Raw genomic sequence first — 21,551 nt, 5'->3', positions numbered from 1 at the left:
TTAGAATTCAAGTATTTTACTTCGGTATGGGCTCTACATTATTATGATGTATTCATAGGATGGAAGGTAATGGGACCATTACATTTACTGACATGAATTCTACACTTACTGACATGAGAAGATGTCCATGACATACATGTACATTGCAAAACAGTGTGTGTGTGTGTGTGTGTGTGTGTGTGTGTGTGTGTGTGTGTGATAGAAATGTGTGGAAGGGTCTATATTAAAATATTAATAGTGGTTACCTCCTGTTTAAGGATGTATAGAAATTTTTTTTTCTCTTTTTATGTATTTATTGTTTACTTTTACAATGAACATACACAATTTTTTTTATTAATAACAAATACAACAAGGCTATTTACATTTCAATAAAAGTTAAATGAAAAATATCCTAGAAAACCACTAAGCCATTATCACCTTATTAAAATTTAATTTAGCAAGATTTTCAAGTTAAGGTTAAAGTCCCCTAAGGAATGAGACCCAGATATAGCATATTTTAAATGGTATAGGGAAAAAAAGTTAAAAGCAAACTAGCCAAAGAGGTCTCCAGCCAGGTATTAAGCAGCCAAAAGATAGGTCTGTGTTATCCTGGAAGAATTTCATGCGAGAGAAATCAATAGGCAATAAAAGGCACCTGTGGTCTTCAGATTCAGAGAACCCAAAAGGATGAAGGCTCACTATGATGTGTATAGCCTCAGAGTAGATCTCAACTTTACCACAATTCCTGCTTCCAATATTATAGAAGAAATGATGTTCACTGACAAATGATGTTCACTTCTCCCCTGACAGCAGGCCCAGGATCCAATGGCAGTAAATTTTTTTAGAATATATATTTAACACATTTCAATTTTTAAATTTATACTTCACAAAGACCGAAAAGGAGAATATGACATGTTAAATCACTCACCTCCATGGGAAGACACGTCTGCACATGGGCAGATGTTCCAGGTTGTGATTCCATCATCTCATTTTTAATTTGAAAATGCGTTTTGCACATGTAGCCATCAGAACAGTCCTGTGTTCCATCATCAAAGAATACATAAGAAAATACCAATTATATTAAGAATTCATCATTCTAAGAACTACAGCTTCTCATAAGTTCCAAAGTGAGCAATGAAAAACTAAGTATATTCAATGAAACGAGACAAAATGGATAAAGAAACTCATCCAAAAACTCTCTACATAGTAGGTACTCAATAAATAGAAGTTTTAATCCCCTGTCTTTCTCATTCCTTAATGATGATCTCCTTCTCCTAGATTAAATTCTCCCCTTTTATTTTCCCAAGCAGTCCATTGCACAGAAGTCATAGAACAAAGCTTTAGGTCCAAAGCTTTAGGTTGGCAGCTGTTAAAACACCTATAAACTTACAGAAATACATTGTCACATAATTAATATTGGTTTTCATGACATATATAGAAAAAGAAATTTTAGGAGGACTTGCAACAGATCGTGAAACCAGAAGGGACTTTCCATTTCAATTTCTTGTCTAAAGCAAGATCTCCATTAAAATGTCCCAGAGAGGTAATTCCTGGAAAGGAATCAGCACTTTACTCCCTAACACAACTTCTGCCTCCATTTTGGTACATGGTACATTGTTCGTTGAGAAAGTTTTGTCTTAAATAGCATTGAAGTGTATCCCTTTAATCTTAACTCTCTGGTTCTAGTTCTGCCCTCCAGAATCTAAATTCTTTTCCACAGAGCCATTCTTCAAAGAGCTGAAGACAATTACTACCATTTTCAAATGTTCCTTAAAAGATATGATATCTAAGCCCTTCACCAGCTACATTTCTCTCCTGCTTCTCATACTTGCTCTTAAATATACTAATGGATGATGTTCACTTAATTGTGGTCAGCCCTATTTTTTTTAGGCAAAACTTGTTTGAATTCAATAAAGTCATGTAAAAATGCAATACCTTCTCATGTACAGATATACTCATGTGTCAATGAAAATTATTAATTCTCCACCAAATTGTCACACTAACATTTACATTTTAACAGACTTAAAATAATTATAATTAAGAAAGATGTGGTTACTTAATCTGATGTAGCAAAAAAAAAAAAAACCAATAGAATTCCAACAAAAAAATCATAATTCACTTAAATACTTTTACTAACATTCAAAAATCCCGTTTTTAACTATAAAATAAGAAAAATTTTATAGTGTTTGTAAGCGATTTAATATTGACTATTTTTTACAATTTGTGTCATGCCAACTACGCAAGAGCATTTGATTTTAGGTAACTATATGGGGTTGAATAGTGTCCCCTTCAAATTCATGTCACTCAGAACCTGTGAATGTGACCTCATTTGGAAATAGGATCTGTGTAGCTATAATCAAGTTAAGATGAAGTTACATTGGAATAGGGTAGGTCCTAAATCCAACATGACTGGTGTCCATATAACAAGAGGGAGATTTGGCTACAGAGATACAGGGGAGAAGGCCACAGGAAGACAGAGGCTGGGATTTGAGTGGTGCATCTACTACCCAAAGAATAACAAGGAATGTCATCAACCACCAGAAGCTAGAAGAGGCAGGGAAGGATTCTTTTCTAGAACCTTTGGAGGGAGCATGACTCTGCAGATACCTTGATTTCCAACTTCCAATCTCTAGAACTATGAGAAAATAAATTTCTCTGTTTTAAGCCACCCTATTTGGGGTACTTTGTTATGGCAGCCTTAGGAAACTAATATAGAAACTATATTTTCCGAGAAATATGGCAGGACCTTTACAATGCCTCCCAGCTAACAGGGCCGACATCCTGCCAACATCCACAGAGGGGCCCTGCTGGTTGGTGGTGATCAACCTCAGCTCAGATTGTCTAAACTCAACTCATTGTTACTGGTTGATGCCACTGTCATTCCTGCCTGTAAAGTGAGCAATCAGGTATCGAACACTCTCATCTTTTATTACTTCACTAAGGTTCTGCATTTTGTAGATGAAATTATTGTTTCAAATTCCAGTTCTATATGGTCCAACCAACCACAAAGCACACAGCCTTGATAACCTTCTACCACTGAAATCTTTGTATTTTGACAACATAAATTAACTTAAATTTTGGCTTAAATGGAGAAAGAAATAGTTTTCCATTGTTGTTTTTCACATCAAATATCCATTCCCTCTTCTTTTGGAACAGGAGCCACTTTTCCTCTAAGGAATCATTCCCTTCTCCCTTGTCACTGTAGACATGGCCTCCCGCCCCAGCTCCAGGAATAGTCACAGGACTCTGATCCGGCCAATCAGGGCACCAGTCTTGCTGGCCACAGAGACTCAGGAAGATGCAAATGATCCAGTCAGAGCCAATGAGATGTGATTCAAGGCTTGGGGCTGAGGGGAGGGTACCAGGCTGTTCTCTTTTTTACTGAATTTGAACCGGAAAGATAAAGCCCTGGCTGTGCTGGAAGCCACCGTGTAATTAAACGGAGCCTGAGAATGAAGCCATTACAGAGAGAAGTAAGGCCATGAAATGCAGAGAGACCAGATCCTGATTACACTACTTACACCAACCATACTCAAAGCTAGCTCTACCCTCAATTTTCTCAATTACAGAGCCCCAAAAAGTCCCTTCTTTGCTTCATCCAATTTGGACTGGGTTTTCTGTCACTTAAAATCAAAATAATCTTTCTATTAAATGACATGTATTGTGTTTATTCGTTTAAAACTAGAAGATGTGGTAGTACATTCTATTATCACTCTTGTTATGATAGATCATCAATAGTTGATCATATAAAAGATTTTCCAAATACAATAAACATAATGGTATGTGTTTGTAAGAAAAAGTACTGACGGTCTGCAATTTAAAAATAATCTAGCAAGTCAGGATCACTACTGCAGAATTTAGACTGCCATTCCACATAAAAACCCGGAGTCTGAAAACACCCTGGATCTGTGTGGGAGGAGGCAGAAACAAAAGAGACCTTGCAGTTTACCCAGTTCAGCCGTCCCATTTCAAAGATAAGAGGACAACAGACTGGAGCACTTTAAAGAGACTGGTTTTAAAACTAATTAGGGTCGAAGCTGAAAGTGGAAAACAGGCCTCTTGACCCCAGTGTTCTACTACACTAAGCAAATTCTGCCACAGAGCTGGATTATGGCAGAAAAACGCTTACTGACTCTTTGGGACTGGTGTAAGCCAGCGCTCTGCACATTGAGCAACAGGCTCAAGCCACTTAAGTGTGGTCTGGGGACAAGCTGCCTCAGCGTCCCTGGGGAGCTTGTTAGACATACAGAATCTCAAGCCCCACCCCAGACCTCCTGAACCAGAATCTGTATTTAACGGGCTCCTGGGTGATTCCCATGCACACTGGAAGGATGGAGGTAGCGTGCATGGCAATCCCTGGCTCAAAGGGATTGCAAACTGATTGCATTAAACAGTGGTTCTCAGCCCTTGCTGCACATCAGAAGCACCTAGAGAGTTTTCAAATCGCTGTTCCTGGGGTTCAAACTCTTCCCAATAGATGCTAATGCAGCAGGCAGAGTAGAGAACCACTGCCCTAAAATCACTGAAGTCTCCCTTCTAAACTCTGAGAGCAGAGTCAATCCAGTACTCTGCAGCTGCCTCAGGAGAAAAGGCCGCAAACAACTCCCAACCTTTAGAAATACCGTGGTTCACCTGGAGCTCTCCATATGCTAACTCGCCTCTGAGGATGCTCATCTTGGAACTGTGATTGTGCTGAGACTTTTTAAGTGGTCTTCACTACCACTTCAAACCCTACCCTCTGGCAACTTGCCCAATTTAACCTAGTCCTATGTAATGGCCATTAATCTCATTACTTAATACTGTCACTGTCCCATGTCCAATTACTTTTCAACCATCAGGACTCCTTGCTGCCCATCCACCACAGAACAGGTTGCTTCACTCTGTCACTGTAGAAGAGAAACTAATAGAAAATGTCTAGATGCTATAATCCAGACACCACTAGTAAACAAGAGAATATTTCCTCACAGTCAGAACTCCTCAAGCTATCTACATAGAATGCCCTTCACCTTATAACAAAATAAAGAGTAAAGATTTAAATGAGAAAAATAATGCTATAAATGTGCTCTATGAAAACACTGGAGAATACAAATATATGCATTACTATTAAAAATATATTTAAAAAGTAAATAAAAATCTCGAAGTCATAATAAAATATTGATAAATTCTACTATATGGGAAAAATGCTTAACAATGTAAAGTCAAAGACAAATATCAAAATGTGAAAAAAATATTTTTAGTTCATATCATAGTAAAGGACTAATTTTATCAATATATAAATAGCTTTAATTTATCAATATATTGATAATTCCAATAAACCAATAAGAAAAAGACAAACAGCCCAATAGGAAAATAAGCAAAGCATATAAACAGATAGTTCATAAAGAGGAAGTACATATGGTTATTAATCATATAAAAATAAGTTCAGTGTTACCCATAAGAAAAATGCAAATTAAAATTATGTGATACCATTTTTTACCAATCAGATTGGCAAAGATCAAAAAGTATGAAATACCCCGTGTAGACAAAGATGTGGATAAAACAGGCAGTCACTTTCATACATTTCTAGGGGCAGGGTAGTTTAAATTAGTATAACCTCCCTGAAGAGCAAGTTGGCAATAATTATCCAAATTAAAAATGCACATATCTTCCACTCAGAAATGCTACTTCCAGAAATTTATCTTACAGATATAGTTGAACATAAGGAAATAAAATTCATACAATGATATGTATTAAAATATTGTTTTAATATCACAATATTGGAAATAACCTAAATGGCTATTAACTGAGGGCTGGTTATGCTATTCAGCCATAAAGAAAATAAGTAAGTTCTATAAGTATTGACATGGAATAATAATCAAGATCGGTCATTAAGTTAAAAAACGATATGCAGAACAGTATGTATATATGTATATATGTATATTATGCTACCATTTGTTTAAATACAAGTGCATATGTTTGTACATGCACTAAATATATCTGGAAGGACACCCAAGACACTAATATCAGTTGTGAACTCTGAGGATTTAGGTGAGGAAGGTGGGAGAATTAGGAAGGAAACTTACTTTCTGTGCCTATAAAGAAATAACACTTCATGTTAAACAAATACTTCATTGATTGCTCCTTGGGCATATGCCTCCAGGCCATCACATTGATGCAAAAGATTCCAATCTTGAAATTCTAGGGAGAAAACGTCCTGAAGGCTTTAGAGAACCCCAGAGAGAAAACCAAGTTTTTTAGGGTAGTGCTGACCACATACTGGATGGAGATCTAAGGATTTCCTAACGAAACAAGAGTCTGCTTTATTACAAGCTGTCATGGGCTATGCCACCCAGGGAGCTGTTATGCCTGCTGGAATTCAGCTACCCAATAACTATAGGGCTTCTGTATTTAATTTGAATAAGCTTTTAATGATCTTCTCTAGAAAAACACTGGTATCTAAAACTGTTGGGTGGTTATCTAAGGGCCTTAGTTCTACTCTGGAATAAAGTATTGCATGAGACAAGCTCAAGTTAACTGCTCGGAATGATCAGCTTCAGGAAGGGCTCGGCAAGGTGGTTGGGGAGGAGTTAAGACATGTAGAGGTTTCTAAGTCACTGCTGGCACTAATTAAAAAGGACCTTTAGAGTCAGTGGAACCCTGAGGAACAGGCCAAACCTAGGCCACAGATCTCAAGTGGCTGTTCTTTTCCCTTGATAAAAGCAAACCAAAACTATCAGTAGCTGCCCAAATCATAAGGGTGAAAAAAAGAAAGTAAAAACCTGCTGCTGAAAAGCAAAGCTTACACTGGGTAGGTCAGACATTAAACTAAAATCTACCCATTTTTCAAAACACAAAGTTAGATAGTATAGGAAATTAATTGTTAAGGATTTAGAGATCCTCCAGAACACAATTCTGAATACAGTACTATGTCTCCTCCTCATGCCCACCCGCAACACCCACCAAATCTAGCTAACTCTGGTTTCAATTTCTGATACTGTTAACGACTTCCAAATGCACATGTGGACCCTGGCTGGCCAAGGCTGACTCTGATGTCTCTCAGAAAATATTAAGAATGACCAGGTCCAGTCAAAGTAATTCGTGGGTAACTACTGGCCTTAGACTCACTTAGGTAAAAATTCAAAAGACTCAAAACTCAAGAAACCAAAAACCCAAAAGTGAAAGTAAAGATATAACATATTTCACCTTTCTCCAATTTTCCCTAGTCTTGTAGGATTTTGGATTTATTGAACACAACGTGGCCATTTCTTAAATAGTCCACAGATAACTCAGAACTTTCTGAATGAGAGGGTTGGAGATTAACCTCAGAAATAAGTTCTAGCTGAGGAAGCTGGGGATGTCCTTCCAGGAAAGAATTAAATCTGAATGTGTTCAATAGAGACTAATACTGCCTTCTTTCACCATTTGCCCACACATTACCCATAATGATTACTGCTTTTAACATGTGCATGACTACTGAACACATCTGTTCACCAGCTGGGAATTAAACCACACAAAAGCTTTGTGACCATTGGCCCTTGATTGGAGATTCTCTGGCTCTGTCTAGTTTAAAAGAGCTTTCCTAGCATGTTCACAGTATGAAACTAAAAGAGGATTTGTAGAATTTGGCTTGAAATATTCTCTCTACAGCAGCAGTGTGTCAGAGGGTTTTACTGCCTTCTACCACACACAAAAAAAATACTTAGTTCAGCAGTGAATCTTATTTACATTAGCATACTCATTACATATTTTTATTAGGTTTAAATTCCTAATCAACCTATAAACAAAGCACAGAGGACTAATTATAGTTACTGAACAGAATCTAAATATTATAAATCTTGATGATATAAAAATAATAATATAATTAATTTAAAAATCAGAACAAGGAACACAAAGGAATGAGAGATAGAATAAGTACACTAAATTCCTCATCTACTACAGCAGGAATCAACAGTTATTGTTCAAAGATGAGAAATCAAGAAGTAGAAATGTATTGTTTAACATTATAGGGATAACTGAGACTAACTAAGGAGTTATTCTTCATCAATAAGGGTTCCATTAAACAAATTTAAATCACCCATACAATGGAATACTATGTAGCTATTAGAAATGAGATAGCTCACAAAGAAAGATGTCCATGATGTAATGTTATGTGGAAACCATAAGTTATAGAACAATCTCATTTATGTAAATATATTACAAATGTGCATATATGTTTATACGTGCACGCACACACACACTAAAAAAAAACACTACAGAATTGAGCCAGAGAGGGGAAAAATTCAACTGTCTTTTTTTATATCTATGTATTATTAGAATTTTTACAATGATCACATATTGTTTTCCTTGTAAGAATTAAATAAAATAAAGTAAAATAAAGACACAACCCATGAAAGAAAAAGTAATACTGTGCCATGAGACTAAGGAAAGTTCATTGAAGTTTTCCTTCTACTTTCTGCAATCAGTATTATTCTAAGAACTATAAAATGTTCTTGCATATAATGTTAGTATTTGTTTTTCTTTTCTCCTCTTTTTAAATAAACCATCTAGTTGATAAACCAAAACAAGGCCAATACTTCTTTCTTAAGTCACTACCTACTAACATCATATCTTCATTTTGTTTTCCAAGTGAACATTATTTTATGCCACTTAGGGCCTTCAACTTTCAATTCCATTCGATAAAGACATAGTGAGAACCTCAACGCTGTGCTCATTTGTACAAGAAGTTGATTTTCTTACAATAGCCCTGTTCCCTTTCCACAGCAGAACCCTCAGATCTTCTTTTCTCCTCTAACCCCTCCAGACTTCCTACACGAGTATGACACACTGCCCTCCTCCTCCCTGAATACAGGTCAAAGCACAGCAGGAGCTGAGGCTCCAAGGAATAAGGAGCAGAAGAAAATCAGACTTGTCAGGCCAGAAAATAAGGTTACTGGGCCAATTCAGAGACTTTATTTGGGGGGAAGAAAACAAGCATATGTAAACACATGGACTTACACAAACTGCTTATTTCACACAAATTTAAAAAAAAAAGTTACAGATTAAATGATGCTAAAGCATCATTTCTTGGAGCCAAAGCATCAAATGGTTCCATTTACCTTATTAACACTTTCAACAAATATCTCTACAATATTAAGTTTCACTATTAAGCATTTGTGGGATTTCATTCTCTTTTCCTTCTTTTGCTTTTTAATAATGTTTGGTTTTCAGTTTTTCCAACTTGCCCATTTTGAGTTTTCAATTTTCAGTTCATAGATGTGGGACCTTTGTGTGTGCCCTCATATTTTTTATTATATTAAACAATTTAGTTTTGCTTCCCAGAGCATTTCTGCTTATTTGTGCCCAAGGAATGGTCAATGGATGCTATAACTGATCGGCGGAAATATGGAGAGCTGGCTATAGTAAAATAAATTTTTTTCTCTCATTGTTTCTACTTTCAATTTAAGTTTATAAAGATTTTACCATATTTTGTTTGCTCTAGGTGAAATGTTCTCAAAGGTTTATCGTTGCTTTTCCAATATCGTAGCTAAAATAAGAATAAAACATATAGATGACCCAAGTTCTAATGTTTCCCATCTTGATTTCTGGATTTAAAGTTACTCAAAGTTTTATTCCTTTCATAAATAATTTTTTTGTAATATTATCTGTTATAAAAGAATTATTCAAGAGAATTAAGAATATTAAAGTAATTTTATACTTAATAAAGTAAATTGAAAGAAATTTGATAGTCTAACAGTAGAAAATTAACAGGGTAACAAGCTGTCACTTTGACATCAAAGCACTATTCTTGCAAAGCAGTACAAATAATTTAACTTTCCTAGTTTTCTGCAAAATGAAGGGTGCCTAAGCTTAAGCAGTTTTACTCAAAGAAGGATCCTGCTATGAGTGTGGGGAGAAGGAAAAGGGAGGTGAGTAAGAAAGGTCTTCCTGGCATGGGTGCCATACACAGTACCACAAAAATGGGTGGCTTAAAACGACAGAAATTTATTCTCTCACAGTTCTAGATCTTAAGGCTAGAAGTCCAAAACCAGCTTCCCAGAACAGCTGAAGTAGGACAGAGTTAGTGGCCAGTGCTTCAGAAGCGGTTCCACCCTAAGGACCCTAGGCTAGATTCTCATGACTGTTGCTGGAAACTAAAAGGGCTTGGACCAAAAATGGGAATGAAGGTACTACAGCTTTAGAAAAGGCTGCATAGTAGTACAGTCACTGCTTTTCAGCTATAGAATCTAGATAATGTGAGATTGAAGACCTTGCTAGAGCATCCAATGTCCACTGCTTGTACCAATACCAGAAACAGGGAAAACTCACACTGTGGGCACAGAAGAAGGAAAAAGGGGAAGGAGAGAGGGAGGATGTTATACACTTGGCCTTTGTTATTAATATAACAAAACTTTCCTGACATAGTTCCCAGAATGAGTCACAGAGTCTGCCCTCGTAACCATTTCCATTCCAAGCCTGTGCATGTTTAAGTTCTTATACTGAATGCCCTCTCCTTCTGTATCTACCATCAGAACTCTTGCTTCCTATAGCTTAACATTAGCAAGTCTCAGAAGAAGGAAGTCTGTTGTTTCTGCAACAAGGCAAGGGCTGAGTGAAAGCTGGGTTGACACACAATAGCAGAAGGAGCAGAAGCACAGCATCTCACCCACATTTAGGCTACAAATCTGAAGGACTCTTTAATACTTTTTCTTCATTCTCATGAGTTAATCGTGTTCTCCCACTGCAATGTTCCCAACCTTAGCTCTGGAAACAGACCAGTTGAACTGGTGATCATATATACCTAATAATATCTTAGCCTAAAATCACTATTAAATTTACATTTCATATACTGCCCCACCCCCATTATATGGGACACACTGGTACTCTCCAAGAATTTTTGCATTTTTAAGTGTTTTTATTTTTTGTCTACTAGCCATGATAGAATAACAGAGACTAGATTTACCCTTCCATCTTAAACAACTAAGAAAACAAACAAAAATACATGAAATTGGAGTTTTCAGATAATGGACAAAAGCAGTAAAGGACAATGATCTCTGAGAGAAGAGAATTAAACAAGGTCTCAGCTCACTGCCAGAAAAAGTTCTTGAAAAAGAAAAGATAAAATGGCAGATGATTTCATTGCTTAAATAATCTAAGAGAATCAATAGAAAAAGTAATAAAGTAAATAAGAGTTCCAGAGAGTGACCAAGAAAAAGATCAACAAATAAAAACCAATAACTTTACAACTGTAGTAATAATCAATTAAAATTATAAAGGTAAAACAAACTGTTCCTGGTATGAACAAAAACTGTCAAATATCCAGGAAAATAACTATCAGTATGTCAAGAAAACTACAACTTTACTGTAGGACATGAAAAAAAATCCATATTTTTTAATAAAACTTGTAAAGTGATTCTAAAAATTATCTAAAAAAGAAAATGCACAAGGGTAGTTAATTTTAAAAAAAAAGAACAAAGAATTATAGAATTATCAGATACCAAAATCAACTAACGAGCACTAGTAATAATTAAGATCTACATTACTGTGACAGAGAAAAAAAAACAGATCAGGGATTAGGATATGGGGTCTAGAAATAGACTCACTTATATGTAAGAATTTAATATATGGTAGAAAGAGAATTTTGGATCATTAGTGGAAGAATAGATGAGTCAATAACGAATATGAAGTCAACTGACTCATCATTAAATAAGCTACATTACCACATTACACAATCTCCAAAGTAAGTTTCAGGTAGATTAAAGCTCTAAAGATAAAAAAAATAAAATAATAAAGGTCTAGAGAAAAATACAAGAGAATATTTTCATAATTTGAAGTTAGAAAGAATTTCCTGAGCAAAACCAACCCAGAAGCCATAAAGCAAAAGACTGACAGATTTATTAAAAATTAAAAACTCTGTATGACAAATGATATTATTAACAAAATTAAAAGAGTAGGGAGCATCTGGGAAAAAAATATTTTCTATATATATATATAGGAAATGAAGGATTGATAGGTATAATACATAAGATACTTCTACAAATCAATACTACAAAGATAAACAATCCTACGGTAAAACAAAAGGTATAATAGGAAATGATGAAGAAATACCAGTGATCAATAAGCATATGAAAATATGCTCAACATCAGCATAATGAGAAAAATGCAAATCAAAACAATATATCATTTTTCATCTTTTAGAATGAAAAAATTTTAATCAGTAATATCTAATTTTATAGAGAGTATGAGAAAATGAGCAGCATACTCATATATTTTTTGATAGCAGTATAAATTGCTACAATATGGAGAGAAATTTTGTCTATGTTCTCATTCATTCATTCATTCAATAAATATTATTAGCACCTATTTCCTGCATGTGTCACTAGGCCCTAGGGATTCAGCAGTGAACAAAAGAGACAAAAAAGTTCTTGCCCTCGTAGAGCTTGCATTCTGGAGAACCAGGGGCAAGGGCAGAGAATAAATAACTAAATACACAGCATAGGTGGTTTCAAGTGCAATAAAAATAAATAAATTAGAGTAAGGAGATTGAAAGTGGGAGGGTTAGGAAGATGCTATTTTACATAGAGTATGCAAGTAGGACGTCAATGACAAAATGAGCAAAGATCTAAAGAAAGCAGGAGAACAAGTCAGGAAGCCAGCTAGGGGAAGAACACACTAGACACTTGGAATGGGAACTGCCAAGGCCCCATAGTGAGAACAGCAGAGATATTAGAATGGCCGACGCTGAGTGAAGTTGCTGGGACATGGTATTAAGATAAGATTAGAGAGGAAAGGGGTCAGAAACCCCTTTATTAAGATAAGATTAGAGAGGAAAGGGGTCTGGAAGTTATGGTCAAAGTTGTGGATTTTACTCTGAGTAAAACTAGAAGTCATTGGAGGGCTCTGAGCCACAGAGTTATATGACCGAACTCACATTGTTAAAAATTCACTCTAGCTGCTGTTTAGAGACCAGATTCTAAATGAGCACTAATTAGAAAGCTGCCACAATGAGCTGGGAGAGACATAAGGGCAGCCTGAACTAAAGTGGGGCAGTGCAGGTGGTGAGACGTGGCTGATTATGAATATATTTTGAAGATAGTTAATAGGATCTCCTAACGGATTAAACATGGGATACAAGAGAAAGAGAGGAGTCAAGGGGAACTCCAGGTTCTTGCCTTGAGACACTAATATTTACTGAGATAATATTTACTGAGATAGAAAAGTATGTGGCAGAGGGAGGTTGTGGGGAGGAAGGGAAAGATTAAGTAAAAATGCATTAAATATGCCTCCCAGACATTCAAATGGAAGGTCAATTAGGTTCCTGGATATAAAATTCTGCAGTTCAGGGATATGATAGGTGCTAAAAATATAAATTCAAGAGTCATCAGTCAAATATAGTATTTACAGCCAAGGAGCTGGATAAGATCTCCAAGGGAATGAGTCTAATTAATGAAGAAAAGAAGTCCAAAGATTGAGGCCTGGGGCATTCCAGTGTTGAGCTATTGGAAGATGAGGAGGAACCAGTAGAGCAAGCCAAGAAGGAGAAATCACCAAGCAGAAGGAAACCAAAAGGTCAGTGTCCCCAATGCCAAAAGCAAAGAGTATTTCAAGAAACTAATGATAAAGTGCCAATTTTACAGTATTTGTCAAAATGTAAGGTGACCATACTCTCTCATTCAGCAATTCCACTTTGAACTATCCTACAGAACTATTCTACCTATTCTACAGAAATATATATGTAGACATAAAAATGGTAATGCATGGATATTTATTAAAGTATAATTTAAACAGCAAATAAATGTCCATCAATATGGGAATACTTAAATTATGGGAAGAGGTAAATTATTGATATGGAATGACCTCTGAATATTATGTTTAAAAAACTACTTGAATAATAATCATATGGATTAACTGATTCCTGATATAGAAAACACATATGTATATGCTACCTGCAGAGCAGGCAGGATCGCATGAGAAAAAGCATGAGCTTGCAATCAGACTTCCTGAGATATGAATGTGGCTTGTCACCTTAGACAAGTTTCTTCTCTTGGTCTTCCTTTCCTCTTCTATAAAAGCCCTCAAACGGAGGTTCATAGGATTAAATGAATTAACATGCAAAAAAGGTCAGTTTCTGGCATATAGCAATCAGTCAATAAGTGTTAGATATTAATAATGCCTTACTAGTGTACGTTATAATATGTAATAACCACACATATAAGTGCATAACAAAAAATTCTGAAGTTTCGTCCCCAAGCTGTTAACACTTTTTTTTGGAGAAGTTGGGACTGAGAGCTGGCGGAGGAGGTAAGAGGCACCTGAAAGGGACTTAAACATTTTACCACATACATATCTGTATTAGTTGAATTTTTTAATAACATACTAATGCAAATTTTACAAATGTATACGTGCATTTCTTGCGAAATTTTAAAACTTTTTTTAACTGAGAAAGGAAAAAGAAGAGTAAGTATGGATCTCAATGGCTATTTCTGGCAAGTTCTATTTAATGATCTATGGTTCAGTTGACACCAAAACGATAAATCAAAGAATTGGAATAATGTGAAGCAGGTAATAGAATATTTTCCAGCCATTTCCAAGAAATATACACAGACACGTGGCAATAAAAATAGAAAAGACAGAAAAGAAGAGCCTGAATAAAATGAAATAAAGGGAAGAGAATGAAATTGAGCACAAATTCAGAGACTTTGAGTCTAACCAATTATTCGGGCAAATCAAAAACCCTATCTAGCACACCTGAGAGAAGCAGTCACCCCAGCATCTCCTGACACATTTCCAGTGACATAGATAGCATGTATTATTAGTCACTTACACCTTATATTAACCAAATATAGTCTCTCATTGTTCCTACTTGTCTCAGCCGAAGCAACACAGAATTAAGTCTCTTTCTTCACCACCAAGATTGACTTTTGGCTACACATTCCGGCCCTACTACCTTGTCTGGGCGGGCCCAGCTCCACTTAGTGTGGGCAGAGAGGGCATTCCAAGCAGCAGGCTGCTACAATGCTCCAAATCTAAAGCGAATACAGCTAAAATTCTTTCCATACAGGGATGCCAACAGGTAGAATGTTTAAGACAATGTAGTTGTACAACTGCATGGCTTCTGACTTCAACTAAATTCTGCTTGAAAAAACAACAGGTATTTGCAAAAGGCAAATGCTACAGTGTGCTCTATGCAGACTCATCTTAACCCTTTTATGTATAACTCCAAGTCTTTCTTTTATCATCTCTTTCTTTGTCTTCAGTACAAACCCTTCACCAGCCCCATTCTAAACCTTCCCAAGGTGGAGCTCACTACTCCATGTATGGCTCTGCCTCTAATTACTATTTACTGCATTTGCATGTGTTTTTTTTCTCACTATAATGTCATTAGCATTCAAGGGAGCCTGGTTGCCAGGGCAACCAGGAGTGGTGAATGCAAGGCACAGCCTTTAATGAAAACTTAACCCTACTTCATTTAATTCCCACTGTGTTTTTTGGCTCATATCACTTTTGTGGTCACAAGAATGGAAATTTCCTGTAGTTACCTCTTCTTATGTGGTGCTGCTCCAAGGTCTTGGGAACCTAAGTATGTTCCCATGAACACTAACAACACTTTATATTTCTCATAACTAACCTTGATAACTTCCTCTGATAACAATAAATTCTCCTTCTAATCAACACTGCTCACTCAGCACAGTCCTTTGACTATCTAAAATAGTCTATTTTTCTCCAGATTAAATATTCTCAGGTTTTTCAAATTTGATATGATTTCTGCAGTCTTTACTGACCTAACTGCCTGCCCCTGAAAACATTCTAAATGATTTGGTTGAGATCAAACTCACTGCTTTTATATCATCATGCCTATCTGGTAACCTTCTCAAAAGGAAATAAGAGATTACTTTGACAGGACCTGTTTTTAGCCAACCTACAAAGGTATGCTTATCAAAGCTGGGTATAATAATAACAATGGTTTGCCAGGTGATCAAATCGAGATTTAATTAAAATATTTTTAAAAGCCTTGATCACACAACAGGCAAAATGAGATTATACTCAGTGTGAATAAAAATAAAATCCTAAAATTAGGCTCAAAAATCCAATTACAAAAATACAGGAGCTCTTGCTTAATGGTAATGAAAACTTTTAAGCCATAAGAGCTATAGATGCCTTCAAGTTCAATAGAAGCCAAAATGTGGCAGGCTGTCATATAGGGATTTCTTAGAACTCAGTTCATAATTGTTATACTTCAGGATAAGGTAAGGAAAACAAAATCAACAGTACTGCAGAACTGTTTTAAGAAATCAAATCTTGTATGAACCAGCAACAAATGACTTCAAAAATCTTATTTTCTGGTATTGCTGTCTTTTACAAAATGAGGAAACAGAGAATCATGGGGCCAACGACTAAAGTTAAGGCAACCTGAGGAGTTACAGTCCGATAGGAAATGAGCCATCACTTCCAATGTAGGAGACTTGGAGAAGACCAGTGAGAATGCTACTGGACAAATAAAACCAGCTGTGATGATGAAAATGTTCTCTGCGCTGTCCCAAACAGTAGGCAGTAGCTACTTGAAATGCGGCTAGTATAACTAAGGAACCAAATTTTTTATTTTATTTTATTTTACTTAATTTAAATTTCGATTTGAATAAGCCACATGTGGCTAGTGGCCACCAGATTCTAAAGCACAGTTACATAAATGATTTGCTGCAGCAGGGTAAATGTTCTGATAATATTTTAAGATGACACTATATTCTTCAGCTTTCCCCCAAACAAGCAACTGAAGTGGGGCCCAGCAACATCAGAGTCATAATCCAAGAGGAGGCATCATCCATTATAGGCCACATCCTGCACAGAAGAAGGCCCATGTCATAGAAACAGTCTGCCCTGGGACCAGGGGAGGGAGTGTAGAAGAAGATGGGTAGTTAGTATTACCTCGAACTTGAAAAGCAATATAGCACAGTCAAGTACACAGCCTGCCTGAGTTCATATCCCAGCTCTGCCATGAATTATAAGTACAACCTCAGTTACCTCATCTGTAAAGTGGGAATAATAATGACTACAATTACCAACCAGTGTGAGGATAAACTGAGTTAATACAAAACACTTAGAATAGAGCCTGACACAAAATAATTGCTAATGAGTGTTTTTCAAAAAAAAAAAAAAAAGGTTTCTTCTTCAAGAGTTAACATATTTTGACCAATCCCCACGAGTGAGCTAGAGAAGGCTAGGGCAATTTATTTTCCCTCCCAGGACTTTCTTTGTTCCTCTACATAATTCAGAGGCCACCTGAACAGATATTTGGCTTAATCCAGCTCAGTCTGGTTCATCTCATCTTCCTGCCACCTACCCATCCCCCTATGGCTGGCCCTTATGCCCCATATAGGTAAGGCATAGACAGAGCAGATTCTGCCCAATCACGGCATGGCCAGTGGTAAATATATTTCCTGAAACTTGACCACCTACCCACCTACCCCCACTAGTCCTTGCTTTCTCCATTCTCTGAAATTGCTTAGTTACTGAATTTGGAACCTATTACAGTTAACATTCTTGCCTCAGCCTTCTACATTATTATATGATTTAGTCCACTGCTTCTTAACCCTTTCATAACATGGCACACATAAAAATTCATATTTGAACAGTATAAGGAATAAAGTGAGGGGATTTGGTGGTGTTTGCATGAAACTTTGTGGAAAAGAATCTCAAATACATTTCTTAATATTATATAATCATTTTAGTCAATTCCCATTCCTCCCCTCAACCCCAGGCTAATCTTTCTGTCTCTGTAGAGAAGAGTATTTACTTTTCTCCAAATGATGGAAACTCTTCTCATCACAAATAAGAATATGGATAATTCAAATCTAAATTATACTTCAAAAGTGCCATCATTCAATAAATCAAATATTCTTTTACTTTCATTGACAAATGTAATGTGAAAATTTTTTATGAGTATGAATAAATTGTGAATACAACTGAAATCATACACTTTAAACCAAAGATGCAGCTTTTCCTTAAGTATACAAGACGTTGCTCTACTTGTCTTAATTATCATTCTTTACTATTCAAACTGTGACACAGACTAAACACAAGTGTATCTTTTTTAATCCCACATTTCTGAGGCCCAATTTTTGCCTCGAATCAATAAATTTTATTAGTACATGTAAATTATCATGAGATCTTGGCAATCTTCTATTAGGTTCATTCACTCAGCTAATTATGCTATATTTTCAAGCCAATAATTAATTACCTTTTAACAAATGTTCGAAGAAATAATTGTTTAATTGGTTCTAATTTTCCTTGTAGATCAAAAACTTTTGACTAAACTCTCTTTAGACATCTATGGCCCTTCAGTATAAAACAGTGGAAAGTTGTATTCCAATCCCATTCCTATACAGTGAATGCAGCAGCTTCAGTTATATTAGATTCTCCATTTAGATACATCAGACTATGTGAAACTCATATACAGGCAAACTTTTACATAACGGAGTTTCTCTGTGAATAAAACATCGTATTATTTGAATCTCATTGTTTTCACAACTCTTGATGTGCAGCCATTACACCTTCTCATCAATGCAGTCACTCCATCAGCATACAAATTCAAGCATGTTTCCATAGTAACTTATTTGTTTCAAAGTATGAATTTACCATCTTCAGTACTTCATCCCCAGTAATTTATTTTGGGACTTCTTTACAGAGAACTGATATTCTTCCCAGGATTTCTCTTTAGGAATTCTAACTGTGCTGGAATTCGGCAGTTTCCAATGTGGGTAGATTCATCAATCTGAAATAAATACTGTTTGATTTAATAATTATCTGGATTAATGTTGTCTTTATTCATCTGACAATCTGACATATCATCAATACAGCTAGCTACAAGTAGTATTTGAGAATGCCACCTTTTCCCTATCATTTGCTTTACTGGACTCAATTCCTAGACTAGCTGGTAAAATGAGAGCTTCCGACTTTGTGTGCAGCAGTTTGGCTTCAGCTTTTAATATTATGACCTTGTAACTGGTCTCTTTAGCTTAATCTAAAGAAACTGAAAAAGCTTATTGTTGGAATCAGTCTCAAAAAGAGCTTTGGTTTTTTTTCTGCTGCTTTTGCAAAACTTAAAAACATTCCAGTCTTTTCTTGAACAGGATGAGTTTTTGTGGTGAGGTACCAGTGCAATTTGCTTGGTACCTTGTCCTCATCAGATAACTTTTCCTGCAGGTAAGGCTAACTCAGGCTGAGAGGAAAAAAGTCACTGAGCACACACATCTAAGTTTGAGATGATTCTCATTTCATTACCTACCTAGTGACTTCAACTTTTTTTTTTGATACTGTTTGTCTGACACTGATGGCTTTCCAGCTTTAATAAAAAGTTATCCAATAAGATCATAAAGTAAGTACAATACCTGTAAAAGTTAAATCTTTTTAAAAATAATTAATGGGGCCTGTAGACTTTTAAAACTATTTAAAATCTATTTACAGGAGTGAGGACTCTTCTGTGTTCATTAAAATGTTTTAAAAACAAATTTCAGGAAAATTCAAACAATTAATCATGATGTTTGCTTACTCCAAAAATTAAAACTTTAAAATGTCCAAAAAATACATATAATGCATACATTGGTGTGTGATTAAAAATATTTTGGCAAATTCATTCTGAAGCTAGAAAGCCTTTTAATAAATCAATTTCATTAAGTTTTATGCAATTATTGCTTGATTTTTTAAAAATAAATATTTTTTTAATTTCCATAAACAAATAATAATTTATTACAAAATACTATCGAGAATGTGACTTTGGCTAATTGTTAACACAAAAGCAAAATCTAAGTTTTTTGTAAGTATATAAATCAAGAAGTATATAAATCAAGAAGTAAGTATATAAAAGTAAGTATATAAATCAAGAAGTAACAAAATCAATGTTTTATTTAGCAACACTTAATATCAGAAAATGGTAAAAATAATAAAAATAATCAAATATAAGTTCTATGTCAGGGAAATGGGAAAATGATGATGATGAGAATAGCAAGTGAAATGAAATTCTAATACAAATATTTTACATGCATTAAAAGATAGAAATTTAAAAGCTTGGAAGTAACACAAGTATCTATCAACAGATGAATAGACAAGTAAAATATGTCTCATACGCACACACACACTAGAACATTATTCAGCCTTAAAAAGGAAATTCTGACACGTGCTGCAATATAGATAAACTTTGAAGACATTATGCTAAGTGAAATGTATCAGTTATAAAAGGACAAATATTATATGATTCCACTTACATGAGGACTTCCGTGATGAACCTAGAGTAGTTCATAGAAACAGAAAGTAGAAAGGTGGTTGCCTGAGGCTCAGGGGGAAGGGGAGTTGTTTCATAGTAATAACATTTCAGTTTACTAAGATGAAAGAGTCCTGGAGAAAGATGGTGGTGATGGTTGCATAATGATATGAAGGTACTTAATCCTACTAAACTATACTACTGTACTGAACTGTTTAAAAACAGTTTAATATGGTAAATTTTATGTCACGTATTTTCTTACCATAATTTAAAATTATTTTAAATTTAAATGGTTAAAATGGTACATTTATGTTATATATATTTTATACAATTTTAAAGATTAAGAAAAAAAACTTATTGATGACAAGGATATCACAAGTGTGTAATCAGACATACTAGAATGATTCAAGGTCCAGTGTCAAGAAGGTGCCATGTGATATGGCTACTACAGAGAACTTCCTGGCCACAGATGTCACACCTAAAACTTTTTGGACCAAATAATTAGTAAATTTAAAGAGTTTACATAGGGAGCCATTCAAATATGTCAAATATGTCAACTACTATAAGTTTCTGAATGGCTATTCAAAACACTATTAATGAACTCTAACCAATAGTATCTTGAAACCACTTATAGCCTATTCATGGCACAGAAGTGTGACATAGCATAGCAATTAAGAAGCTCTGATCTTGTACTCAATGTCTAGCTTTCTCCCTGATCAGCTTCTTGTCTCTCCCCTAAACTTAGGATGTCCTTGGACAATCGTCTGGGTAAGTGTCATCTTAGCTCAACCTGGGCTTGGGACCTCTGTTTCTTGAATGCTATGCACAGTATACCTCCTTTTCAGAACAAAAAAACTAATGCATCATAAGCAGCCTTAATAGAAGCCATATCTGGAACAAGGTGAATTATATGACCTTCTAACTCAAACCTCTATTTCTATGACTCATGAACATTTTTATGACTTAAGGTTATATAACACATAAATCTTAATTTTATATTCTGATTGCTGGTCCAGATATCTGCAATGAATAAAATGCATACCAAAAAGGCATGACTCTTATATGATTTTTAGTAGCACTAAGATACGCTAGGTAAAACTGAAAAGTAAATGAAACTTGTCACTGATGTGCTCCCATTTCTACTTTGACTTTGCTGTCAAGGACCACATAATGTACCACAGTGGTCAAGAGTTCCTAACCCCTCCAAAGTCCCACAAAGTACATAGCTCAGCTTCTTCTTCTCCCTTTCCTCCACCTAAAACCTGCTCTCGTTTTTAAAAATCTCAGTTTGGCAATAATAATAGCACACTGCCATTTGGACACAAATCCTGGTCAGGTTTTCTGATTTTCTTATGGGAAGGTC

At 35.5% G+C, this 21,551-nt stretch overlaps 1 protein-coding gene across 8 annotated transcripts in view; it reads right to left on the bottom strand.

Annotated features, from left to right (window-relative positions):
* Positions 1 to 21,551, bottom strand: part of ATG10 (autophagy related 10) — a 199,866-nt gene that overhangs the window by 148,661 nt on the left and 29,654 nt on the right. For 6 of the 8 annotated variants that reach the window (XM_039874980.1, XM_039874976.1, XM_039874979.1 and 3 more), the window contains one exon: positions 908 to 1,015. The exons of the other annotated variants lie outside the window; for them this stretch is intronic. In XM_039874980.1, the coding sequence (XP_039730914.1) occupies positions 908 to 1,015 (108 nt within the window). The remainder of the gene's footprint in view (positions 1 to 907; positions 1,016 to 21,551) is intronic. 8 annotated transcript variants of the gene reach the window in all.

This window comes from Pteropus medius, unplaced genomic scaffold (genome assembly GCF_902729225.1).
Source record: "Pteropus medius unplaced genomic scaffold, Ma_sr-lr_union100, whole genome shotgun sequence".
Taxonomy (NCBI): Eukaryota; Metazoa; Chordata; class Mammalia; order Chiroptera; family Pteropodidae; genus Pteropus; species Pteropus medius.
This window is presented reverse-complemented; position numbering and strand designations above follow the sequence as displayed.